At 50.3% G+C, this 24,052-nt stretch overlaps 7 protein-coding genes across 7 annotated transcripts; 4 read left to right on the forward strand and 3 right to left on the reverse strand.

The window, feature by feature from the left end:
- The first annotated feature begins 3,388 nt into the window (after positions 1-3,388).
- M431DRAFT_508251 (hypothetical protein) lies at positions 3,389-4,737 on the forward strand. The gene has a single exon (XM_024919084.1). The coding sequence runs from the start codon at positions 3,571-3,573 to the stop codon at positions 4,378-4,380; it is 810 nt and encodes a 269-aa protein (XP_024774519.1). The 5' UTR covers positions 3,389-3,570; the 3' UTR covers positions 4,381-4,737.
- A 4,269-nt stretch (positions 4,738-9,006) lies between these two features.
- M431DRAFT_508253 (hypothetical protein) lies at positions 9,007-9,753 on the forward strand. Its single transcript, XM_024919085.1, has one exon. The coding sequence runs from the start codon at positions 9,075-9,077 to the stop codon at positions 9,402-9,404; it is 330 nt and encodes a 109-aa protein (XP_024774520.1). The 5' UTR covers positions 9,007-9,074; the 3' UTR covers positions 9,405-9,753.
- Positions 9,754-10,729: 976 nt separating this feature from the next.
- M431DRAFT_430507 (hypothetical protein) lies at positions 10,730-11,842 on the forward strand. Its single transcript, XM_024915093.1, has 2 exons — positions 10,730-10,925; positions 11,142-11,842. The coding sequence occupies exons 1-2, from the start codon at positions 10,821-10,823 to the stop codon at positions 11,748-11,750; spliced, it is 714 nt and encodes a 237-aa protein (XP_024774521.1). The 5' UTR covers positions 10,730-10,820; the 3' UTR covers positions 11,751-11,842.
- Positions 11,843-15,750: 3,908 nt separating this feature from the next.
- M431DRAFT_85057 (hypothetical protein) lies at positions 15,751-17,087 on the reverse strand (the record flags this gene model as incomplete). Its single annotated transcript, XM_024923510.1, has 2 exons — positions 15,751-16,973; positions 17,036-17,087. 2 exons carry the CDS (start codon positions 17,085-17,087, stop codon positions 15,751-15,753), a joined length of 1,275 nt encoding a protein of 424 aa, XP_024774522.1.
- A 130-nt stretch (positions 17,088-17,217) lies between these two features.
- Positions 17,218-17,873, reverse strand: M431DRAFT_430483 (hypothetical protein). Its single transcript, XM_024915092.1, has one exon. The coding sequence runs from the start codon at positions 17,791-17,793 to the stop codon at positions 17,416-17,418; it is 378 nt and encodes a 125-aa protein (XP_024774523.1). The 5' UTR covers positions 17,794-17,873; the 3' UTR covers positions 17,218-17,415.
- Positions 17,874-20,034: 2,161 nt separating this feature from the next.
- Positions 20,035-21,361, reverse strand: M431DRAFT_495068 (hypothetical protein; the record flags this gene model as incomplete). The annotated part of the gene is made up of 4 exons (XM_024917320.1): positions 20,035-20,474; positions 20,536-20,904; positions 20,958-21,048; positions 21,107-21,361. 4 exons carry the CDS (start codon positions 21,359-21,361, stop codon positions 20,035-20,037), a joined length of 1,155 nt encoding a protein of 384 aa, XP_024774524.1.
- Positions 21,362-23,434: 2,073 nt separating this feature from the next.
- M431DRAFT_430624 (hypothetical protein) lies at positions 23,435-24,045 on the forward strand. Its single transcript, XM_024915097.1, has one exon. It carries the CDS (start codon positions 23,630-23,632, stop codon positions 23,984-23,986), a length of 357 nt encoding a protein of 118 aa, XP_024774525.1. The 5' UTR covers positions 23,435-23,629; the 3' UTR covers positions 23,987-24,045.
- The last annotated feature ends 7 nt before the right edge of the window (positions 24,046-24,052 follow it).

Genomic DNA, 24,052 nt, shown 5'->3' on the forward strand with positions numbered 1-24,052 from the left:
GTCCTGCTGATGATTTTTTTCTTTTTGGCCCGCATGTTCATCGGGGTCGGCATGACCGAAACCATCAACAGATACGAGTGCAAGTTTCGTACACGGGATATTCTTGTGATGATCTTTAATTGTCTGACAGCTAGGTTATCCATGGCGAGGCTAAGTCGCCATCAGAACGTTAACAAAACGATATGAATCTTGCTCCGTGCGCACGGCATTTGAGGCTCTCTCCACGGAGACAGTCAACTGACAGATGGCGCCGGCGTCTCGTCGAAGCCCCTCAATGGCACGGACAGATGACTTGAGCAAAATGATAAGTGGCAAAGGAAGATTTTTGCTTTTTATCTCCCGTCCCTGCTGTCGAATCTAGGCCGTTCGTAGTCCCTCCACAGAAGACGGACGCCGATCATCAGCCTTTTTGGCCAACTCACTTGTACCCACCTGGTATTAGCTGTTGGCAAACAAGCTACCACCAAATTACGGAATTGCCAGACCTTTTTGTTCCTTCATGCAAACCTCATGTCATCTGAGGGTCTTTCCAGCCGATGATTGATTAACTCAGCGGGCCATATGCAGGGGAACATGAACGGCCAGAGCACAACTGCATGCTTCTCTGTCTTAATAGGAACTCCCACTAGCAAACGCGGCATACTCCACCTTTCCAATATGCCGCCACTACATCAGCTCTCTTGGTGCTAGTCGAGCTCGCTCCCTCAGGTTAGCCTGAGATGTGATGGGTGATAGGGCGATTACCATGCTCCTGCAATTTCTCCGCTTTCTACTGCTACTCCACCTCCATCCTGAACGACTTACAGCACTAATACAACAAGTTCTGTCTGTTTTCTTGCTCGCCAATTACATGTCTAAAAAAAGAAAAGAAAAAGAACAAGGAAATGAAGTTGCTAGGCCGCTAGATCTGATACTTACGAGTGCTGTTCGGCCTTGTCCAGTACAGAGACGAGTACGGTAGCCCTCATCGCCATTTATCTAGCTGTAGCTATGGCATATCGGCCGTAGTCTCTCTGTGTCCCATTCACACAGAGGTGGGAGTTTGAGAGGCTTCGATAGTTGTTGAATCCGTCAACATTGACAGAGGTTACATGTTCAGGGCTCAAGCATCAAGCAGCCAATCTCCAGACGTACCGGTGGAACAGAGAAAGCTACGAAATACTACCCCCGCCTGCCAAGTCCATAAACTATTGCCTTCTTAAACGCCCCGGGGATCCAGATCACTTTCCCAGGGTGGAAAGATCAGCATTCAATAGAAGCCACAGGCTACTTTCTTACATTCAGCTGAGTACAACCAAGACGGAGCTGAACTGCCCTGGACATTGAAGAAGCGCCGCCTAGTACGAGTACATACGTAGTATGTGGTACAGGGAATCACTCTGTACTCTACCGTGCAATCTTTTATATGCTACCACAGCCAATAACTTCTGTGCCCACCGAACAAACCGATAGCAGATCATGAATGCCACTTAACCCGGGGCAAGGGTGTCACGGGGAGACCAACTCAAACATAGCGGCATGCCGGCAGCAATAGCCGACCTAGCGGACATTGCCTTGAATGTTTCACTTAATTGATGGGCCAATCGCCTCAATCAAAGTGTACCGTTGAATCTACGAGACATAATGATGAGGCCCAGGCAAATCTGAGACTATATCAGCCGCCTGCACAGCGGGACGTTGGCCACCATTGTTCCGGGCCGTCCATCCGCGTCCTCCTAGTGATGCCTGTTTTTGATATCATTGTGTTCTTCCGCAATTGCTATGGCGGGGACTGGACTGCCAGCTTGTGGATAACGAGGTATTCCCGGAGATGCCGTTGGTATGGAGATGTGTCGACAACATACTCCGTACTTGTACAAGGTTTTGGAAATGTACTCCTTACTGGTCTGCGTTGGTGCTCACCTTTCCTCGCCTGCTTGGGGTTGGTATCCGGCTAAGACGCCTTCCACATCCCCGCACGATCACGTTTTCATCGGGATTGGTAAAACGGTATGATAGTACATCTTTTCCCTTTTTGCCGTTGGCAAGTTGGCCGTCTATGTTCTTTTGTGTTGTTTTCGAGGCTCCACGCGCTCTCGTCACAAAGGATCCCGCTCGAGCCGTCACTGTCACGGTAACACAACATTTACAATGGGTACTGAAGGGAGTTTTCTATTTAAAGAAGTAAAAGGCCCGTAGGTATGTTGGATCTCGGTCTAATGAAGAGCGTGGCTTTCCTTTCAGCTATCTCGGCGGCTTGTTGGTCACACACGAAGTCTACTCTGGCCTTGAGAAGCTCAACAATATCACAGTGCTGGCAGTCACTCTCATAACTGTCAGTCATGAGTACCTTACACTTTAATAGGGCGGGCGTTGGGGGACAAGGGTAACAAATGACAGCCGCAGTGGCATCCACATGTCAGTCAACTTATTTCATCGAGCCTCGACTAGTTGGGAGTTGGCTGCTAATATTAGGCAGGCCACGAGCCTAATGGGGCTCGTTGAGGCTTTGATCGCCTCCAGTCCAGCGGCAGTGCGATGGCGGGCGTTTCAAATAAATGGTTGGTCCTTGCTCCAATGACTTTATTTACTCTAGCTTGCGTTTGCGGAGCAATCTCCTGAAAAGATTGGCACATAATGCTCCCTCTGACATCAAGAATGCTCTATCGTATCCCTGACTCGTCGTCATCCTGCGACTGACCGGCTGCCTATCAAGACTCAATACGTGATAGTGGCTTGCGGGAATACATGTGGCAAATGTGCCATGTGCAATGAGATGCATTCATCACAGTGGCTTGTTTGATGTAAGTGCGTCACACTCGGCTACGGGTTGATTCCAGGCAACGTCTCTGCAGATGATGAAACTCGGTTATGTACCGGTAAGGAGTGCATGGTGGCTTGGGCCAAATCTTGTCGGGGTTTGCTATTAAGCTATTACGATGCTTATCAAACCTTGAGAGTTTCATTGAGTTTGCAATACCACCTACCAAAGGAGTGCAGTGATGGTATGTTGCGCATGGAAGGTTGTATCGTGTCGGTTGGTATACCGAGGCCACTATTCAGGAACTCGCATCGCAACCACTCTTTGACTCTTCCATTTCTTATTCAGTAAAAGCATCTATACTATTATATCAATTAGTCTTCCCAAGTCGAATGATAATCTGCATCTTTTGACACAGATCTATAGATAAACGGTGGAAGTGGTCACTTACACATGGTGAGACGCCTCCCTCCTTACCCTACAACACGACGAGGAAAGGGCATCCGCATTCACTGCATGTCTGTTTTCATGTGAGAATTTCAGTATCTAACGACGTATTATTAGCCGTCTTGTTTTCATTTCTGTTGATATAGGCTTTATGATGAGGATTGGTGGGTTGTCGATGGCGACATTTAATCATGTGATTTTGTAGATCTAAACTTTAACCTCGGCGACGCTTCATCAACTGCAAGTATGACTCAAACCCAACATAACGCTGGCTTCGAGTATATCGATGCCGAGACAAATCTCTAAATTCAACTTCTTCCTGGCAAGCCTCATGTAAAAATAAAGCAAATACACAAAATACACAAAAAAGCAGAAAATCAACCATGCCCTCAAAAACCTCACCCCTCACCAACATCAAAGCCCTCCTCTTCGACGTCTTCGGCACCGTCGTCGACTGGCGCTCCTCCGTCACAGACGAAATCTCCCTCCGCACATTCCGCAAGCTCTCTTCTCAAGAAAACCCCCTCCCACCTGCTTTAAAGACCCGTCTCGAAGGCCTCACGCAGCAGGACTGGGACCGCTTCATCCAGGAATGGCGGGATTCGTATAGTGCCTTTACGAGATCTTTCAACAAGGACACGGACGCCTGGAAGAGCGTCGACGAGCATCACCGCGATAGTCTCGTTGAGTTGCTTGGAAAATGGGATCTTGAGGGCTTATTTACTGAGACGGAGATTGAGAGCTTGAGTCTTGTGTGGCATCGTCTTACGCCGTGGCCTGATTCTGCCGATGGCCTTGCGGAGCTGGGACGCAGATATGCTACCGGCACGCTGTCCAATGGAAACACCAGCCTCTTACGCGACCTCGCCGACTTTGGCGGGTTGTCCTTTCAAAAGATCTTCTGCGCTGAGACGTTCAAGACTTACAAACCCGACCCGGCAGTGTACCTCGGCGCCGTGCGAGCGCTGGGCTTGCAGCCGGAAGAAGTGGCCCTTGTGGCGACGCATCTCGGGGATCTTCACGCCGCTAGAGCTTGTAGGTTGCGGACAATCTACGTCGAGAGGGATAGGGAGGAGGCGTGGGGGAAGGAAGAGGACCGTTATATAGAGGCGAAGAACTGGGTGGACTTGTGGGTGACGGAGGGGGAGAATGGGCTGCTTACTGTTGCGGAGAAGTTGGGGGAACTGGAGTAGGAAGAATGTGATAGATGACGGGGAAAAGAGGGTTGTGAATATGTGGAAACTACTGGCTTCGCTGGATTTGGGGATTGAGTGGATGATTGGGGTTGTTGAGTGTGGGGATTGAAGACTCCGTTTTGATATACGAGATGTCTTACTTATAACGAGTTGCCATGATATGAAACGAATATAAACCCGAGTGACGGTAACTACTCGATTTGGAGGGCATATCTTATAAGACTGCCTGAGTATTGGCTGTGTAGTTTCATTACTCTTTGGACTATTGAATTGCATTCATTCTGGCAGCCTCGGAGCGGGATACGAGATAGATGAGTTACGATATTACCTATGTATAGCTTTAGCCAATTGCACACGCCCACTTACACAGACTGACTGATTCCAAATGGATTTCAAGAGAAGCTCAGGTCTGGTTGTCCTGGGGCGAGACTTCAGAATCAGTAGATCGTGGCAATCTAGGCTCTCAGTCCCCTTGACGATTCACTCCAATGTCATGCAATACATATACGGGTGTCTACAATACGAAGGGAAAAGGAGGGTCAACTCAGCCACTGCATGATACATGATACGGATCCAGCGAGCCACAATCTTGCGGCTTGACTTATAAGACGGGGCTTGCTCCCAATCATCACAACAGGCTGTGTCTCCCGAGTTCTCATTGGTAGCAGTCTTTTTCTCCCACAGCCATTGAAAAGCTTGGAAGCTAGAGCTCAACAAATACACGCTGACTTGTTGAATTCATAGCACCATGTCCCATTGGCTCCCATTCGGGAACTCCCGCAGCTACAGGAAACACTCTTGATCCTGATACTGGGGAGGAGCGGAACCCTGGCAAGGGCTTTTCGGATACTGCCGCTGATGCAATTTAGTTAGACGTGATACTTACTGCAGGTGTTGTGGAGATTCCTGGCGGGCTCTTTCGTACGAGTACAGCTTGGTGTTCATGTGAAGCTTGCGTGATACAAGGTCAGTCGTATTGCGCCGACGGCCAGTTAAGTTGCTCCAGCTGGACAAGACATGCATCGCATTTTGTTGTACGCATACTGGTACAGTCATCCATCTTTTTCTCCCAACGATGGCCAAGAATGCGAAAAAATCCGAAAAAATCCGTGACCCCCACCACGCAGCTTACTCGTCTCAATGAGGTGACCGACGACGTTGGAGTGAATCCTTGGGGCATCTCAGTTTGCCCGAAAGCTAGCACGAGAGATGGTAATGGGCCGCTTCGGGTGGATGAACCTTGCATTCGGGATCGACTTGCTGCTCGCGGGTAAGCATCACCCGCGTGCCGGTATGCAGGAAAGACGTGGGATGCGAGGGTTAGCCAAAACATGTCGCCGGATAAGCCCGGTGGCCAGACCGGGAAAAAGGACCTTGACCAGACGACATGCTTCCCCGCGCTGACGCAGTGGTACAGTAATCAGAGCAGAGAATGGAGGCTTCGCGTGCATACGGAATGCTATAATCAATAGTAAGAGTGAGAGTAAGGATAAGTAATGGTAGCATGTTGTGCTAGCACGTCCTCCGGCGAGTATTGCGCGGCCAATCGGTGAGGAGGGCCGTGGATGGCTGCCAACCAAGAGTGGCAAATATTGCTCTGTCCATAAGCGAGAGAGACGCAGATAATCCCCGACGGGCGTGACTTGTCTGGGTGCTGATTTGGAACAGAGTATATCAGATGAGGCTATGCAGGTCTGACTTATCTTTAGCATGCCATCTGCATGGGATGAGATGGCAGAGTGGAAGAGCAACCAAAGGGAGCAGATATGATTTGCCAACGCTCTGTATACTGCAACTGGTAGTCACAAGCGCAAGGTTCGTCATGTCATCGTACAGGTGCCCGGAACAGTACTAAGAAGACTGACTGCTTGTAGAGCATCATATCCACCAATTCCTCTGGTCGACTGCGTGTTGAGCGGATGTAGTTTGCGGTCTGCCGCTGCGGGTCGTGCTCCATGTGCTCAGCAAGGCTAAGCTAGGCTCCCACGCACGCGGCGGGAGGTTGGGGGCATACGAGCACAGATAGATACAGAATGCCGTTGCCGCCTCTCGGAGACAAAGGGAGAAGAATGCCATGTTACTGGCTGAAGGCGAGGCGCCGTGGTCTGTCTTTGCCCTTGATGGGGCTGGAAGCTGCGGCCTTGATCTCAACCCGGAGAGCCCCATATTCTGTACTGTATTCCGGACTAGTGCGCTGTGTGTTGACTGCAGAAGCACTTGTCTCGTGAGCCTTCAGCCTTCAGCTTGGATGGGGTACCGACAAGCACGAGCAGGCACTGCTGGTCGTGCGTGTAAGAAGCTGACGAATTGATAGGCGGGCATTCCCAGAGCAGGGACATGGCAGCTGTCATCTCACAAGAGAGGCAGGCTACATGCCGACTCTGGCAGGATGAGAGAGGAGACTGCATCCACAGCTTACTCTGCGGTGGGTTCGTGCTCTGTGCCCCCGTTCACGCACGGCCATATGCATAAATGTGCGAAGCCGATGCGAGTGACTTGATGCTCTCCAGAAGTCAGTCAAGCACGTCAGCAAGAAGCGTCAGTGCTGGAGCGGGAATGGTTTCCAAAACGAGACGCTGATGTGGCAAAACGCTGTCTGTCCGTAGCCGGAGGGACTGCGGCTGCTGCTATGAGGTTTTGCTGGTGCTTGTCCGGAGCACTCAGCTCAGCTCACCAGATATGACAAGAGAGCGATTCTTCCACCCCCGTCTGTCTTTTCGTCTAGCCTCTTTCCGTCAACGCTGGCCTGGCATTATGGGGGGCAAACAGCGAGGAAATCAGACCATTGATCTCATGGTCCTTGTCCGCGCGCCTGGTAGCGGCTTTGCTGGGATCTCGGAATGCGAATGTAGCCAGTCTGGAGTTACGAAAAGCACGACTACTGCGACTACTAGCACCGGTACGAGCAGTCGCGCGCTCACAACTGTCCATGTACGAGTACGACTAGTGCCCTAATAGTACAAGGTAGGCGCTCAACGGACAGCCGAGCGTGTGAAGCTGCGGTTCCGACCGCTAGCTCGGCCGGCGCTGCAGATCGACGTCTTCTGAGAGGCTCGCTGGTGAAGCTGCAGCCATGCTTCCGGCTCTGCTGGCATGGAGCATGTCGCTTCCGCAGTCGCTCCGCGCTACGGATGCAGCGTTGCTTTGGCCCGTTGGACTTGTACGAACGAAGCCGCCGTGACTCGTTTGTCCTTGCGTCGAGCAGCTTTCTGCTCTGGCTGGCGGGCAAGTGAGGGTAGCAGTAGCGTATCGTGTCGGTCTTAATTGAGGCTCTCGACCATTGGATTGGACTGGACTGAATGCTGACTCTCGGCGGCAGGCAAACGCTCGCTGTTATCGGGTCGCCCCGGCAGAACTCATCACATCTCCATGGACGCTCGCCAGACTTGCAGATTTGCAGCCAGGCTTGCGAGCGACACAAGACAAGACACGACTGGGACTGGCTCCTACGAGTACATACTCGTACATACATGTAGGCTGGGGCTTCGGGCCCCGCAGGTTGGCACATGTCGTGCTCGTGTGATAGCAGCATCTATCCCATGAGAGGCTTCCGACTGGTTCGGCTCGCAGAGGCGTCAATGGCGGTTGGCTAATATGCTGCTGGATGATGTAAAGGGCAGCGGTTGGAGGTTGGCCAACCAGGCATGAATGAGGCAAAAGTGCTGCCCAACCAAAGTGGCTCAAAGCTTCAAGGTGCCAAAAGGATTTGGATTCAAATTCGATTGATCCGGAGTGCCGTACCAGTACAATCCACTAACACAAGAGAGCATATAGAGACCTACCTGTAGTAGGTAAAGAATGCGCTGTCTGCTGGTACTGATACTGCACGTCCATTTAGCATTGATTGACTCAAATTACTCGGCACATTTCCGTGCAGTATACCTGGCTCCTACTCATACTAACCCACCAGGCACAGCTCCTACCACGGCCGCATTTTACTGTGTAATTACATTGCAGATGCATGCCGTGATCCTCCAATGTTACAGATATTGTACTTTAACTTTACAAAGCACGAGAATCAGGAAGAGAAAACAATTGCTGGGCAGTATCGTTGTAAGGCCAAGGAGAGGGCCTCTTGATATTCGTACCACTGATAAACATCACAGTAGTACTAAGGTACATTGATAGATTAGTACCTGGTAGTGCTAGCAGGACCAAGGTATCTTAAGGTAGTACTGTACAGGCCTCGTCCATGGGCTTGGTTGTTTCCGGCTCGGACTTTATCTCGATGCAACCCGTTCTGCAACCTGAACATTTACAGGACAGTGGCACTTACTCGTACATGTAGTAGTATAGTAGTATCGATGAATTGGTCCATACAGCGTTTCTAGCACTTGGCACTACTATACTTCATGTTGTCTCTTGTCGTCTCGGTCGGTACTATCCAATGCCTGTTGACCTAGTAGACGCTATAACCTTGGCAGATCCTTTTTGCGCCGCTTCTATCAATGGCACTCGAGATGTGCATACGTGGAATTGGTCCGACGTGCCGATGGTTTCCCGTGCCGCGCACTTCTGACATAATCCCAGCGCCTACGGAGTACATACACAAGGATTCAAACTGTCTGTTACTCGCAAGTTAGATCAATTCCTGCGGGTTCAAGGTTAGTTTTGCGCGCTGCATACTCCCTCCGTACGAGTATCTACTGCACAGTACAAACGCCAACACCAAGCGCCGCTCGCTATTATAAATGGCCGCCCTGCGAGCATCCCCCCCGTTGCCGCTACTGGAGCTAGCGTCCGCGAAACAGCCAGACAAGCCCCAAAAGCCCGCCCCAGACGCCTTGACCGCATGGCTGTCGGGGCCGCAAGCTCAATCCATGTCTGCTGCGAAAAAAAACCCTGTGCCAGAGTCGGGTGTGATACGATACCGGCGGACGCAGGCTGCAGACGGACGCCAGCCTCCTGCCCGGGGGCCTGTAGGGGAGAACGAAAATAGGGGATCATTGGCCGCCGAGATGCCTGCAGGGCTTTTGCATTGGATTGGAGCGGGCTGCAAGTACCTCTACCTGCGTCTGTAGACTCTAGGTACCTTGACCTAAGTTCTTCGTGCGGGCTGGCTGGTACCTCACTTGATCTCATTAAAGTTGCAGCATCAGCATCAGCATCAGCAATTGATCCATAGCACAGGCTGAAGTGTCTATCAATGGATGGCACTAAGACTGCTAGGCACACGTTCGAGCGACTTATAGTTAGTAGCGCTAGGCTGGGCGGGCAGTATGGATAATGGAGGTGCCATGGAACGGACGGTACGGTACATGGGCGATGGGGTCAACATTAATCGATGGATCAACGGTCGTGTAGTGGAGGCTTTGCTATGGACCTTAGTCCTCATGGAGGGATGGAAACATCGAGTTGGCCGGCCCAACAGCCGTTTTATTCTCCTAGTATTGGTCCTACTGCAGCGCTCAGCGCGCGTTCTGCTGCCCTCGAGTTGAGTTTATTTCCATGGATTGGGGGGGCATTGACCAGACCTCACTCAATTGACTGCACGCCAACCTCACTTAGTACTACGAGCACTCCGGAGCAGTGTCCGCCTCTGCATCTGTACCTGTACCTGTGCCTGCACCGCTGCTGGTACCTGTACCCCTCATCCTCCTCAGCGCTTCCAATCAACCTAGCCCAGACCAGACCAAACCAAAATCAAACCAACCAGTGCTAACCTAAGCCTCTCCGCACATACATTAGCATGCTAGGCCTAGCAGTAACTCCAAAACTCGCCATGCCATGCGCTGTTCTGCTCTGTTCCGCTCCGTGCATGCAACTTGCACACGAGTTGCATTGACCTGATTGATTGATTGACTGCTTCCAGGCCCCATCATCATCCCCATCCCCATCCCCCATCCCCATTTGATTGATTGATCACTCACTCAACCCATCCCCCATCCCCCATCCCCCATCCCCATACGCATACGGCTGGCTGTCCTGTACGAGTAACTGTACATCTGCGAACGGCTCTGAAGCTTGAGCCCTTATTAGTACCGCTGCTCCGGCCTCGAACCCCCTATCAGCACCCTCAGACCCTCTGCAGACCAACCTCGACGCCTGCTATCCCAAATCCAAAGCCGGACCCGCCAAATCCACCTTTTTGCTTCTCCACCAAGAGCACCAAAAAGTCCACTCGGCCAGCTCCAAGGACGCCCAAAGCATCTCGTCTTTTGGCCGTGCTAACACTGGCACAAACATCCCTCCCCAAACTTGCGTCTCTGATCCCAATTGCATCTGCACCGCTCGCACAGCTTCTCCTTCGCCCATTGCACAGGCGCCGCGCCTTTGTGGTTCGACTTCGCTGCCCTTTTGCTCAGTGCAATCTTTATCCCCCCCTCCTCCAGCTCCTTTCGCAGCGCCGCTAGCGGGCCCTTTTGGAATCGCCGGCCAAACAACCCTAGGATTGCTTGTCTTAGCTCGGTCGCTCAACCGCTAACTTTGCGCCCATCATGGCGGGCAGAATGGTGCTGTACAAGCTGGTGGTGCTGGGCGATGGTGGTGTTGGCAAGACGGCCTTGACCATCCAGCTGTGTTTGCAGCATTTCGTCGAGACGGTAAGCATTCGCCCTTTCTAAACATCAACGGGGAGACGGAGAGAGGCGCGCGTGAAGGTCCAAGAGAGAGAAAACACCGACTCTTGCTTTTCCCTCTCCTGACCGATTGGGCGACAGCCTCGGGCAACGGCGGTAGCGCATGAGGGGCAGAAACAGGAGCTCTCCGTCCACCGAAAAAGATGTACGTTTTTATGGCTAACAGTCCTACGCTCACAGTACGACCCGACAATTGAGGATTCGTACCGCAAGCAGGTTGTCATCGATGGCCAGCCCTGCATGCTCGAGGTCCTCGACACGGCCGGCCAGGAGGAATACACAGCGCTGCGAGACCAATGGATCCGAGACGGTGAAGGCTTTGTTCTAGTCTACAGCATCGCATCCCGCTCGTCCTTTACCCGCATCAAGCGCTTTCACCACCAGATCCAGCGCGTCAAGGAGTCTGTAGCTTCCTCGCCCTCATATCCGGGCTCCCCTCTATCCGCTGCCAGCCCGCAGCTGCCTGTGCCCATCATGCTTGTGGGCAACAAGAGCGACAGAGTCACCGAGCGGGAGGTATCGACCCAGGAGGGACACGCCCTGGCTCGGGAGCTTGGCTGCGAGTTTGTCGAGGCCTCGGCAAAAAACTGCATCAACGTCGAAAAGGCCTTTTACGATGTCGTTAGGATCCTACGCCGACAGCGCCAGCAGGCCTCGCGACCGCCTGCGGGCGCAAGCGGCCGCGCTCGAACAAGCAATGGCGATGTAGGCGGCGGAGGCCGAGACACGCACAAGTACCGGCGCGGCAAGGACGGCGACAAGGGCAAGTCCAAATGCATCGTGTTATGAGCGGCTCCCGCTTGTCACGCCTTCCAACTCCCTATCAATTTTTTGATGGCTGGGTAATGTCGGATGCGGCAGCGTATTTGGTCCCCGGATGCTTGGTTTGTTTTTGGTGCTTGTCTCTACTTATCGAATTTGGCATGCTATCTACCAGGACATTGTTCATTCCCATAGAATGGATCCTGGTATATGTCATACGCTGGCAAGAAGAGCTGGCGCTCTGATTTTTGGCTCCTCTTTCGGTCGTTGGGTGGGCTTGCGATATTGTTACATGATGACGACGACATTCGGCAACAAGAAAAAAAGCATCTTTTTTTATCTATTTATTTTTACAAACTCACGGGCCCCCTCGATTGGCGCATGGCGTAAGGCCACTTACGGACGCTCAAACGCACATCACAAAAAAGGTGGCATCATTTTCCGCGGCGCTGGATTCTTACGATGTTTATACTGCTACTGGACATCCTGATGGTGCTCATTGATGATTTCTTGAGGGGCAGCGACCTATTTCTTCTGGCTTACCTGACTATCTGACACGCGCCGGCCGGTGCCAATTGCGCCTCTAAACCTCTCATCTCCTGCGTCAATACCAATTCTTACTCTCTCTTTGCGTTCGTTTCCCCCCACAGATATGGAATGGATGGTCGCGGGTGTTTCAGGAGTCTTGGTTGAGTCTGATTTTCCCTTCCCTTTCCCACTTCGACAATTTCATCTCTATTGCTCCCTCTTCCTTTTGGGTTATAAAAAGTAAATCACCGTACACGTCTTGGCACATGTCATGGAGGGGTGTTGATAGCGATATCTTGTTGGATCTGTCAGAATTTTTTTTACATCTTTTTTTTTTACATGTTATTATCCCACAAAGTGCTTATTTTGTTTTTTTGCCGTTATACTATCCGGAGAATCTGGTTTCTAGACGCACATGGTATGGAAGAAGGGGGATGTTGGATGCCTAGAAGCTACTTATTTTTTCTTCTTCTTCTCTGTTTTTTAAAGAAGCTGTCTTTTTCTCTATCTCTCACATGTCTCTCCTTTTTTTTCTTTTTTCTTTGTAAACGAGAGCGAAATTGGGAACGGCCACTGCCGCCTTTTGGCCGACGGAAAAAGCAAGAACAAAAAGTCAAACTGCATTGATGTTTTTCAAAGACGGTGACGGGATTTTTTCATTGAGAGGGTGTTTTGCGAGGTTGCGGGTAGCTTTACTACTACGGTACCTGAAATTGACCTGATCCCAGTGTTTCTTGCGTCGTCACTCTACGTGTGTAATCACTGCTAACGCCACAGAACTGACGGTATCACAAGGGGTTCTGTGTACAGTTGCCAAGAGAGATGTGCAGGTCTCAATGATGTAATAATGTGATCGGTGTACGCGGTTTGCATCATGACAGTCCGTCTGTTGACCGCTTGATCTTTTAGAGTAAGAAGTGCATACAGTGAAAGTAAAAAAGAGGCTTTGATGTGTCATAAAACCGGCAATCCCAAAGGCAGGGCGAAGCATTTAAATTGGAGCTCCTAAAACGAGTGATCTACACAGGAAAAAACGTGAAGGATGTTACTATCGACAAGCCTTTTTGGGGGGCGGAAATAAGTGGCTAGTCCTGGAGAAGTAGGGATACGCACGGCAAGCCGTTCCGACGGGAATTTTATCTTGTTGGTGGAGTTTTGATTTTGGGCATGTGAGTTGAGTGCAGGGAGAGTCTGAAGAGGAGTTGAGTTGTGTTGTGTGTGTTTCTTGACTGATTTGTGGCTTGAGGTCGGTCCGTTGACTGGACGCATAATATGCAAGCTGGAGTTGGCATGTATGTCTTGCTTTGTTGGGGACTCAAGAGAGGAGAGTTTCGCAGTGGCCGAGACTATTGCTGGATAGAATAGGTGAGAACATAAATGAAGTGCAAATACACATACACTTCTATGTTAACCACCTTTATGTCCCTAATATTTATCACACTTGTCTACAAGTTTTCTTGAGGATATCATGTTCTTCTGTCTATACAGCATTGACTTGTTAAATCTTTCTTACACCAACTACCGTCTGCTACAACCGAGCTCTCTCACAAACGTAAAACAAACTTTTGTCAAATCTAGCTCCCTGCAGAACATCGTCTTTCTCTTAATTCTCACCGGTTAAACACGGGAAATCGGCACGTTTCTCCAGACTCAATGATAAGAAGAGGAGAAGAAAAAAAAATAGGCACCTGTTTTTCCGTCGGTCTTCTCCTAGCTTCTCCTAGACACCGAAAACTTGCAGAAAGTGGATGCCTTCAAAACAGCATTAAAGAGGGAGATGGCGTGTAAGTTTTTTTGTTTCTGCTGCAGTTTTGAACGCCGCTGCATGAGAGCGGGGTACTACTAGGTAATTTGCACGAGAGAGAAAAAAAACACAAAGAATTTCTGTTTCGCTTTCAGTCATTTCTCGATCTGCGAGGACTTTTTGAGCTTTGTTGGCTTGCGTAAGCAATTAGTTTGAACGTTAGGTAGGGAACTTGTGTACTTCGTTTGACACTCGAACTGTCACTTTAGTGTCTGTTGGCTGGTTTACTAAAAAATAGATTGGGTAGATGTCAAAATACCCAAAACACCCCTCGGGGAGGTTAATAACACGTAATTAGCACGTTGCCCATGTGCTCATGGAATGTAGGGGGTTTTGGATGACGGGTTGTGGCGGGTAAATTGGCAAATTTGCTTTTGCCCATGGTGACATTCCCTCAATCTGGCGTTATGTACTCGTACCTTGTGCACCTGGCCGCCGTACCAAAGTCACTCTAGAAGGAGAGGGGATGAGAATAAGAAGGAAAAACAAAGATGAATAACTGTCTGCGATACGCGTATTGCGAGATCAAGAAGCTGGCTATTGAAACATGAGAAATGATGATATTGAATGGCTCGTGATTGCCCGGAATTAGATGGACAAGATACAATGAGACTAGAGATTGACAAGCGAGGGCAGTAATTAATACACATGAGAGAGAGCTTCTCATTATAGACATCTGGTTCTTTCATTTCGATATAAGGACTCGCTTATATGGCTTGCACTTGGGCAATCCATAGAACGAGCAGGATGGATGAATGTGTATGTCTTTATCGGTGTCACGTTCTGATATCTTTCCTCATCATCAGATTTATAGATTCAGGGTGATATCACGATAGAGTCTCATATAAGGTGTACTATTCACTGCTCCTACATCAAGTAGCCCTGAGATAATCACAGTCACACAGTCTCGCATATCTTGTTAACATCTCCAGTCATTCAGCAACAATCTCTCTTTTACACTTCCGCTTCATCCATTCATATAAAGCCGCCTCTGTCTAAACGGTATTTGATTGTGGTCCCAGGAAAACACCCCTTACATTCCTCGCTCACCTCACTCACTGCTTGGTTGGCCAATCTAATCATCTATTCCTACGTATCCCATGATACGGCAATGCAAGGAAGTCGAAAGTTTGGTAAACAACTCAGAGTCTCAGCCAATCTCCCCCCTACATAGGAGGCAAAACTTACGTCTCATGTGTCAACAACTATGCAGGTCTGAGCAGCTTCATCGGCCATCGTCGGCTTACCAGCTGCGATATCCAATACCTGAGACCGCAGCCAACTCATCAAAAACTACCGCCAATCGCTGGTCCTCCTAACCAGTCTCATGCCCAATCTACATAAACACCAAAGCTTACAAAGTACCGATTTCGAGCCGTTAATCACAAAAGGATATAATCATCATGCTACACAAGAGGCAAGTAAAGTAAATCATGTTCTATTCAAGTGGTAATCGAAATCGAGCACACAAATGATGTCCACATTTTGCTGCTTCAAACCGTGCCGCCATCTGTCATATCAATCCCTGCACGTTTGTCCCGATAAAAGACGCCATAAACCCATAATTGAAGATATTCTCTCGTCGCTGAAGAAAGCAGAAGTCTCCAAAAGTATAACACGAAAAGTAGAAATCAGATATATAAAAAAAGACAACAAAGAAAATAATCACCACATTTCATTGACCCGTGCGATTGATCAGTCCTTGGTTTCATGCTCATCGCCAAAGGGGCTAGAGTCACGCTTTTGTGAACCAGAATCACCCTCCTTGATAGATCCTCTTTCTCTGCCGGGGGAAGCAGGAGGAGCCTCGACGGAGATCTTGGGGCTTAACTGATCCGGAGGATCAGAAAATGGGCCCTGGTCTACTGTCGATGACTCTCCACGGCTTGTCGGAGGGGTGGTGTCGTCTGTTGTCTTTGGTGACTTGTTACCAAGCGTCGTAGAAGATTGGCTCTCTGGCTTGGAGGCAATCTCTACCATTCTCAATCCAGAGCCTCCCACCTTGACGACTTGGGCACGGGCTTGAGTTACGGTATTGGCGTTGTTGAGGAACGTTGAGCCGACACTGAAGTTGCTCGCCGCGCTCTGAGGTCGAAGGGTCTTGGAAGGGTTGAACTTGTCGTAATCGATGCTGGGGACAGGAGGCGTGCCGGGGGCGCTTGCGCCGGACTTGACGCTCACCATTGTCGGCTTGGCACGCATGACGGTCTGAGCAGGAGTCAGGACCTGCTGCTTGCCACCACCAAAGATGGTAGATGCGATGCTAGAGCGAGGCGGAGCAAACGAGGTCCTGTCCGAAAAGGCGGAGATGCCGGAGTAGGTCGAGTCTCGCAGGTTGCCGGGAACGAAGAAATGAGGGTTGTCAGCCCCGGAATCGCGGTAACCTTCGGTGTGGTGCATAGGGATCGGCGGAACAGGGGGTACCAAAACGTTGGGTGACGCAGGCGTTGCTCGGTTGGTGACGCCGGGAATATATGCGATTTGGATAATGTTGGAGGCGCGTGTGAGGACGGTAGAGGCAATCGAGTGGACAGTATGAGTAGATCCGCGGCGGGTGACCCGGTTACCGTTCTTTTCGCCGCCTTGGGTAGCGGCCTCTTCGACTCCGTACACCGACTGAGAGAGTCGCCTCTTGGGCTTGATTAGGAATCTCCAGACCAGGTAGGCGATGATGGCGATGGCAGCAATTCCACCGATGACACCACCAGCAATAGGTCCGGCGCTGGGTCCGCCTCCTCCTCCGCCTCCGTTGCTGGGAGTAGGGGAATCGTTGACCGCACAGAAGGACTGTGGGCATTGAGTGCAATCGAGCGGAACCGTAAACTGGCAGCTCTCATTGGAGGCGCAAGATGGGCATTGAAGCTTGGACGTATCATCGCATTTCACACACTCGCCCTTTCGGGGGACCAGTCTCATCACTGACATTGCCATTAGCATTCGCGACCACGACGAGACGCGGCTCATTCCATTGCTTTCTCACCTTGGTGAAGCTCTGTTAGGTCCCTCGCAACGAGGTACGATGTCGTATCCATCTTTGACGATTTGCTTATAGCGATGGGCGATAATAATAATAACAACGAGAAGTAGACACGCAGCGATTGATGTTGGTAGGTTTGATTCGATCAAATCGGCGTTGTAATTCGGCTGACGGAGCTGCGATGGATGACGGCTGATGGACAACACCGACACTTTGGGACGCTGACGTTCTGGCTCTTGAATGTCGTATGATTCGTCTTCTCTTATTTTCTCTTGAACGCGATGAGTAGATAGATTCGGTTTTTTTCGGCAAAATAGAGCGCTTGTCTCGTCGTGTAGAGATCGAAGGACAGGCGGAAATTGAGAGAAAGGAGTGGACTGAGTCTAGCTCAAACAAAACAAAACCAAAAAAGAGAATAAAAAAATAGAACGAAAAAGAAACCACAAAGAGGAAACGAGAGTGAGTGGTAACAAGATGCTAGATCGTAGACGAATAGAAAGACATAATCGGCCCTGGCGACAGTCAAGATAAGAAACGAACGGATGAGAAAAAACTGGTTCCTGTTCGTCGGTCGATGGTTTTTTTTTTTTCTCTCTCTCTTCCAGGTGCTGATTGTCGCTCGAACAAGGCAAGAAAGAGAGGCGAAGCAACGGGGTGGTTGAGAAGCGAAAGAGGGAACAGCGCTTGTTTGGGGGGCTGCGGCAGAGCGACATACGAATGAGCCCGTTTGGAGGCACTAAAAGTACGAGCTCTACAGGCATCAGCAGCGCCAAGTTGCCCTTGCAATGGCGATTCTGCTGCAAAGAACGCAGAAAGATGGAGCCTTTGGAGCACCCCCCCAGTTGACGATGGGGGCGTTTCCTGGCGCCAGGGGTAGCATCAGGGAGCTAGAGCCGTGTTGAGACTAGCCGCTCGAATTTATCAGAGGGGCCGAGCACAGTGCAGGAAGTGCTGGGGCCCACCTGTTGTTTTGAGCTGTTTTGGGGCGGCCGGGGGGTGTTTACATGGCGCTGCGTGGCGCTGCGAGGCGCTGAATGGCCGCGGCACGGAGGTTGGTGGGGCGTCTGATTGGTCGACGGACGGTGTGGACACTGTAAAAGTGCACTGTAGCCCGCCTCCGCTCCTCCATTATTGTTTACTGGCACCAGCTTAGTACAGACTCGGCCGTGCTGTTGTTTTGAAGCGTTGCAACGGTGTGGATTTCTAGTGGCCTGCCCGATTCGCATCGACTAAGATTCACGACAATGCACCACCAGGATGGATCTTGTCTGGTTTTTTTTCTTTTCTTTTTTTTTTTTTNTTTTTTTTTTTTTTTTTTTTTTTTTTTTTTTTTGGCTTCTCATCAAGCCTTGCCGCAATCCGGAATCACTCGGTGCGGGATCCGCAGCTCCCGTGTGTGTGTGCGTCCAGGAACCAAGTACTCCGTGCAGACAATCAAACATCTAGAATACCTTCTAAGTACCCGTACCTGTGGAAAGTACGGAACGTTGCGGGTGCCAGGGTCCTCTCCGTGTACATGTACACCGACGAGACTCCGTATTTGACCACCAACAGTCTTGTTCCGTGGACACGTAATGCAATCAATCGCCCTCTCCGGCACAGCTGACTCTTCGCATCACCGAGGCGCCGGCTGTTGCTTCGATCACGTTGGCAAATAAAATACCGACAAAACTAATTAAAGCAAAAGAAGAAGAAAAGAAGAGACAGTTCGCGCCAAGGACGCGTGTCTCGCGTGCCAGTGGACAAACGACTCGGTGCTACCCAAAGCCCATATAACTCAGCGCCTCGCAGCCCGCGTGGGACGAGAGACGGCTCGCGCTGATTCAGCCCAGCCCTCTGGATCCAATGAATCCTCGTCTAAGGGGAGAGGCCCTGCGCGAGCTTCTCCAATCAGGCCCGTGAGGTTGTTGAGCAGTGACACAGTACGTAGCGGATGAAGAAATTTTAATTGGCGAGCGTGTTCTCGTAGTAAAAGTCGAGACTCACTCATGGTCACCACATATTGCCACCAAATAAAAAAAAACAAAAATAAAAATTTCTCCTTGGCTTTTCCCATCTATTGATCCCTTGCTTGTTTCCGTCTTTGAGTTAAAGAGAACCACTTGCAGCCGTCACTCCCCGTAAATTAACAATTTGCCAACACAGCAAATCACGCTCGCTGCGCGCCATCACTGAGCATGACACTCGCAAATGAACCAACCCTCCAGCAGGGGTCCAGACACACGTTTCGCACGTGCAAGTACACTAACATCGCCTAGCAGGTACTCAATACGGAGTACTGGGTACGTTCAACAGAAGATGGAGCGACTTTTTTTTTTTTTACTTGATGTGCTGATACGAAGTGCTGGAGAAGGCAGCCTCACCGCATCATTATCTACATGCATAGCTGCAACGCTGAATAGAGCGAGCCGTTCTTCAGCATACCATCGTCTCAACTTTAAAGTTACATAGTGATAACACCATATACCAGGGGAATATAGCTGTAGTAGCAGATGCGACGAATGAATAAAACGCCCGGGCTTCAATTCTGTCGCATGCTGTTCCGTGCTGGATAGCCAATTTGGCGTGCTGAAGATTTGCGACTCTAAAATATTACCAGGCTATATCGTGCAGATCCTTCGTTCTGGAACACGCCCGCCTTTCTCATTGCAGCGGAGAATGGCCATTTTTGGGACAAGCCCGTTACAGATATACTCGGGCTCGCATTTACCTACTGTATTTATTCAATCGACAGTGTTTACCCAATACTCGAATGATGTTTGTGTGGACATTTAACAAGGTGAAGATGCTTTTGAAATCGAATCAATCATAATTGTCATGACGAGACACTGCTATCATTAATTTCCTGACCTCTTCACACATGGGTTCCAAAAATCTAGAGTACAATCCCACAAAATCTATAGCTTCCCAAGAGTAGCATCAATGTTCAAACTCCAAACATCCCTTCCTGCCCCCGACCCTTCTACCGACAAGTCTTTTTTATATTCCATGATTCAGGGGCTTTACGCCCTTGACGCGTCGTTGTTGCTCTGAGAGCTGGCACTCATGACGGGCTTAGTCACTGGCAGCGACATCTTGGCCTTTTCACCCTGGCGGATCTTGCCCCAAGCGTACACGAGACCGCTGACGAAACCAATGAAGATGGCAGAAACACTGCCAAAGGTAACAGGTGCATCAAAGAAAATGAGACCGCTGACAGCAATGGGAAGCTTGTTCAGAGCTCCCACCATTGAGTAAGTCGTAGAGGAGGTAACGCGAATACACCAGGCAGAGGAGTAGGAGATGAAGATGGCACCCAGACCCGAGTACACCATGCCGAGGATGAGGTTGGTACGCGTTTCCTCGGGAAAGTTTCGTGCCAAGTTTTCGGAAGACCAGTCCTCAACTAGAAGAGATCCAATGATCAGGACAGGAATAGTCAAGAAGTTGTTGTAGAACATGGCTAAAGTGGAAAAAGTTAGCGGTCGATGCATCTCAGTACCTATAAATAAGGGGCTACTCACTGTCCCAGTCCTTGAAGCCCATCTTCTTGATGACCTTGCGCATACCCAGCACAAACGCAGCCTGGCAAATGACGTTCAAACCCATCCAGGTGTAGCCAATCTGCAGAGTACTAAAGGATTGAGATGCCTTTGATGAACGACCCGCGGCATCGGCATCGGCCCAAGCAGCAACCATGGAGCTGAAAATGATCAGGCCAAAGGAGAGAAGAATGGTGGGGGTAACGCTGCCCCCAAACCAGAGCACCTCTCCGTAAGCAATGACAATAATGGTAAGGTTCTTGAAGATGGTATACACGGGCACGGAGATGTATTGAAGCGCCTTGGCACCAGTATAAATCATGCCAACCAAAAGAACAGAAACAGGGAACCCTAGACAGAATGAGCAACTCTGCTTGTCATGAGATTGAAGGATAAAAGCTCACATTTCTTTCCCTTCTCCGGATCAAATGGAGAAAGGTTGGTGATCAGGCCAGCCTGCTTGCAGGCTTGAATGGCAACAACACACACAATGGACTATTTTTTGCCAATCAGGACACTATGTCTCAAAGAGGGAAAGAACAAGAGGTCTTACTTGAATAGCAAGGTAGAGAAAGTTCATGTTCCATGAAGAGCCAGAAACAACGTATTTGTTGACGACAGTCATGGAGATGGACGCCAAGCAGTAGCCGAGAACAGATGCTCCCGGGCTGTTGTCGATCTTGGAAAAGTCAAAGCCGCCAGACTTGGCTCGAGGCGACGGCGAGCGAGAGTAGGCCGTCTTGACCTTTCCCACATCTCCGCTCTCCATGTCCTGGAGGCCATAGTCGTCGTTCTTCTTGTCCGACATTGTGAGGCTCTCACTGAGATGGACGCTGTGAAAACGAGAGTGAGTGAAATGAGAGACTGGACAGACAAGAGTCGCTAAAGGGTGGGTTCCACGCGAGAGAATCAGGATCCCCGGGGGCTAGAGATGGAGCGATCTGCGTCCGAAGGGAGAAGGACAATGTGTCAAACGAGAGGCTTCTTCTAGAATAACTGAAGAGATGAAGACTATGCAAGAGGCGCACGCGTGAGGGTCGTAGTGAAGACCGCTCTTTGCCAGACACGTACTCCCTAAGACTACTCCTAACTCCGTACATACAATTCAGGAGAACAAATCCTGTAAGGTTGGGAAATTTCATCTCGATCCCTTTGTGGGGCGGCCGGCCGAAAGGGGCTTAGCGAGATGGGCGCACCGCCTCACACAATGTGCTCCGTACGAGGACATTTTGGTAGGCCGTTTCTTTTCACAAGTGGCGATTGGAATAAAAAAGGCCTCGCAGCTGCGAGTGCTCGTATCGGATCAATGGTACTGTACCAGTGGTGTATCATGTACGAGGTACGAGGTAGTCTGGTTACGAGATGCAGGCGACGGGCCACACACACTGAGCACCCTCTTCTTATCTCAACCTCTTTATGCATGAGGCCTTGATGCTGGATAAGGACTCGTACCTTAGTGAAGAGAGCTGGCACAGATTAGTGATTTGATGCCAATTGCCCTCCATCGTCTTCAACACCACCTGCACCCGTAATCCCTCCCCTCCTTGCAACAACAAGTCGCTTGGCGGGGGTCGAGCCAATCTAATCGCCCCGAGAAGTTGAGATTAGTCGCAGGCTCATGTACTGTGCTCTGCAGGGTGGTAATTCGGCTGTCCCGCAGCTGCTGGCATGTGGCCCCTAGATGGGAAAAATGCCTTGTTACAGGTTCCTGGAACAACTGCCGGGCATCGATGCTTCTATATGCGGCATCAGTGCAGGAGAGTTGCACGCAAAGCCAGAAGCGAGCCACTCGAGTGTATATGACTGACGATTGTTTACATTGTTCTTGTGCGGAGTATCCCCGTAGCTCAGGATGTGTATTTTGGAAGGCTGGCAGATAACCTTTACGAAGCAATTTGTCTACAGTGCCTTTGCTTGTATCTTTCGAAGTGCGCCCAGCCAACATAGAAGACAAATCGAATGCTGTGCACGGACTTCTTAAAATATACGCACTGTGAAATACCCGTCAGATCAGCGGAAAGCCTTACCACTACGGCGTAGCAAGGCAGCAAACATTCCATTAGGAGAATAGCCCTTTGTAACTGAGGCTGCACCGCCTCCACAGTGTTGCGGGCGCGGAGAGCTGATTGGCCATAGCCTTAGCTGGTGCTATTTTTGGTAATGATCAAGAAGGAATCGGTAATGATGAGATGAGAATGGCCTGTGGCTGCGCTGGCTACTCCCGAGCTGCATTTACCTCTTCGGACATACCCAAGGGACGGAGAGTAAGCAGAGATGAAGAATATCGCTAAGCAATGATGCTAATATACAGCAGCTGGGAAGCCCAGGTAAATATAGACGGATTCCATAAACCACGCTGTGGCTGGAATCAGGAGCGTCCGTTATTATTAGTGAGATGAAGCCGAAAATACACAGTGACCAACACTGTTCAGCGTTCTCCAGCGTACAGTGGGACGCAGTCAGCCGCGCTCCAAGGATTGGACGTCAGCAACTGGGCTGGGTTCTAAAGCGGATACCGCCTTGTTTTTTTTTGTGCCCACAGACATACGAGATTTTGACACATGCGACTCGTGCGAGCAAAAGGGACGCAGCACGAGCCGTATATCAATTTTTTAGGCATCTGTTGCGGCACACCGTGGGCTGGAATGTGGGAGGGCTGCCAATAAGCAAGAAAAACTCATCGACGTCAACCATTATACAGTACAAGCACTACTTAAAACAAGTTGAGACTGAATGTAACCAGACACGAAGAGCCGTTGGACCCTCCTGCACAAGGGAGGGGCAACGTGATGACGACAGGTGATACTCTACTGCGTCCGGCCCTTAAATCGAGCTGCGCTGGACGGCGTCTTACAGCGAGCAGAGCAGCTTTGGTTCACTACGGCTGTCTCACCGCAGACGCTAAGTCAGGCTGATAAGGCACCCTAACCCAAACGTTGCCCAGTGGACGTTGGTCTGTTTGAGAGTAAGAGTCTTGTCCTGGCACAGTGCATGTGAGGTGGCTCAGCTTCCCCCCAAATCCCCTTAGCGCCAGTCTCCCCTATTCTGGGCCACTGCCCAAGTGGCTGGACACTGTATGCCTTTGTTCGTACTGTCCCGAAACAAAGATCCTAGAAGCAAGCTGCACTTGGGGCATCTCCTGAATCGTTCGCGAGAGCCTTTCCCTCCCCTTATTATCTTTTTCAGCCCACTAAGCTTCGTCGGTCGACAACTCTCTCTCCTCCATCTTCCCCAACCTTCAATCCTACCATTCGAGGCTGGTGCCTCATTGCTCGCATCGTTAGGGGTCGGGTTGCTTTCCGCAAACAAAGCTGGCATTGAGCTCAATAGATTTTTTTTCTCTCTTGGCCTTGGGGGTCCCCTTTTTTTTCTCCGTTGCAACCTATTAGGACCTAGGCGGAGCCATCTAGACACGAATTACGAACAACCTTAACCAAAGACGCTCTTTAGCACATTACGATTCCAACAAGCCGTCGTCTTGATATCATTTTAGAAATAG

This window comes from Trichoderma harzianum (genome assembly GCF_003025095.1).
Source record: "Trichoderma harzianum CBS 226.95 unplaced genomic scaffold M431scaffold_6, whole genome shotgun sequence".
NCBI lineage: Eukaryota > Fungi > Ascomycota > Sordariomycetes > Hypocreales > Hypocreaceae > Trichoderma > Trichoderma harzianum.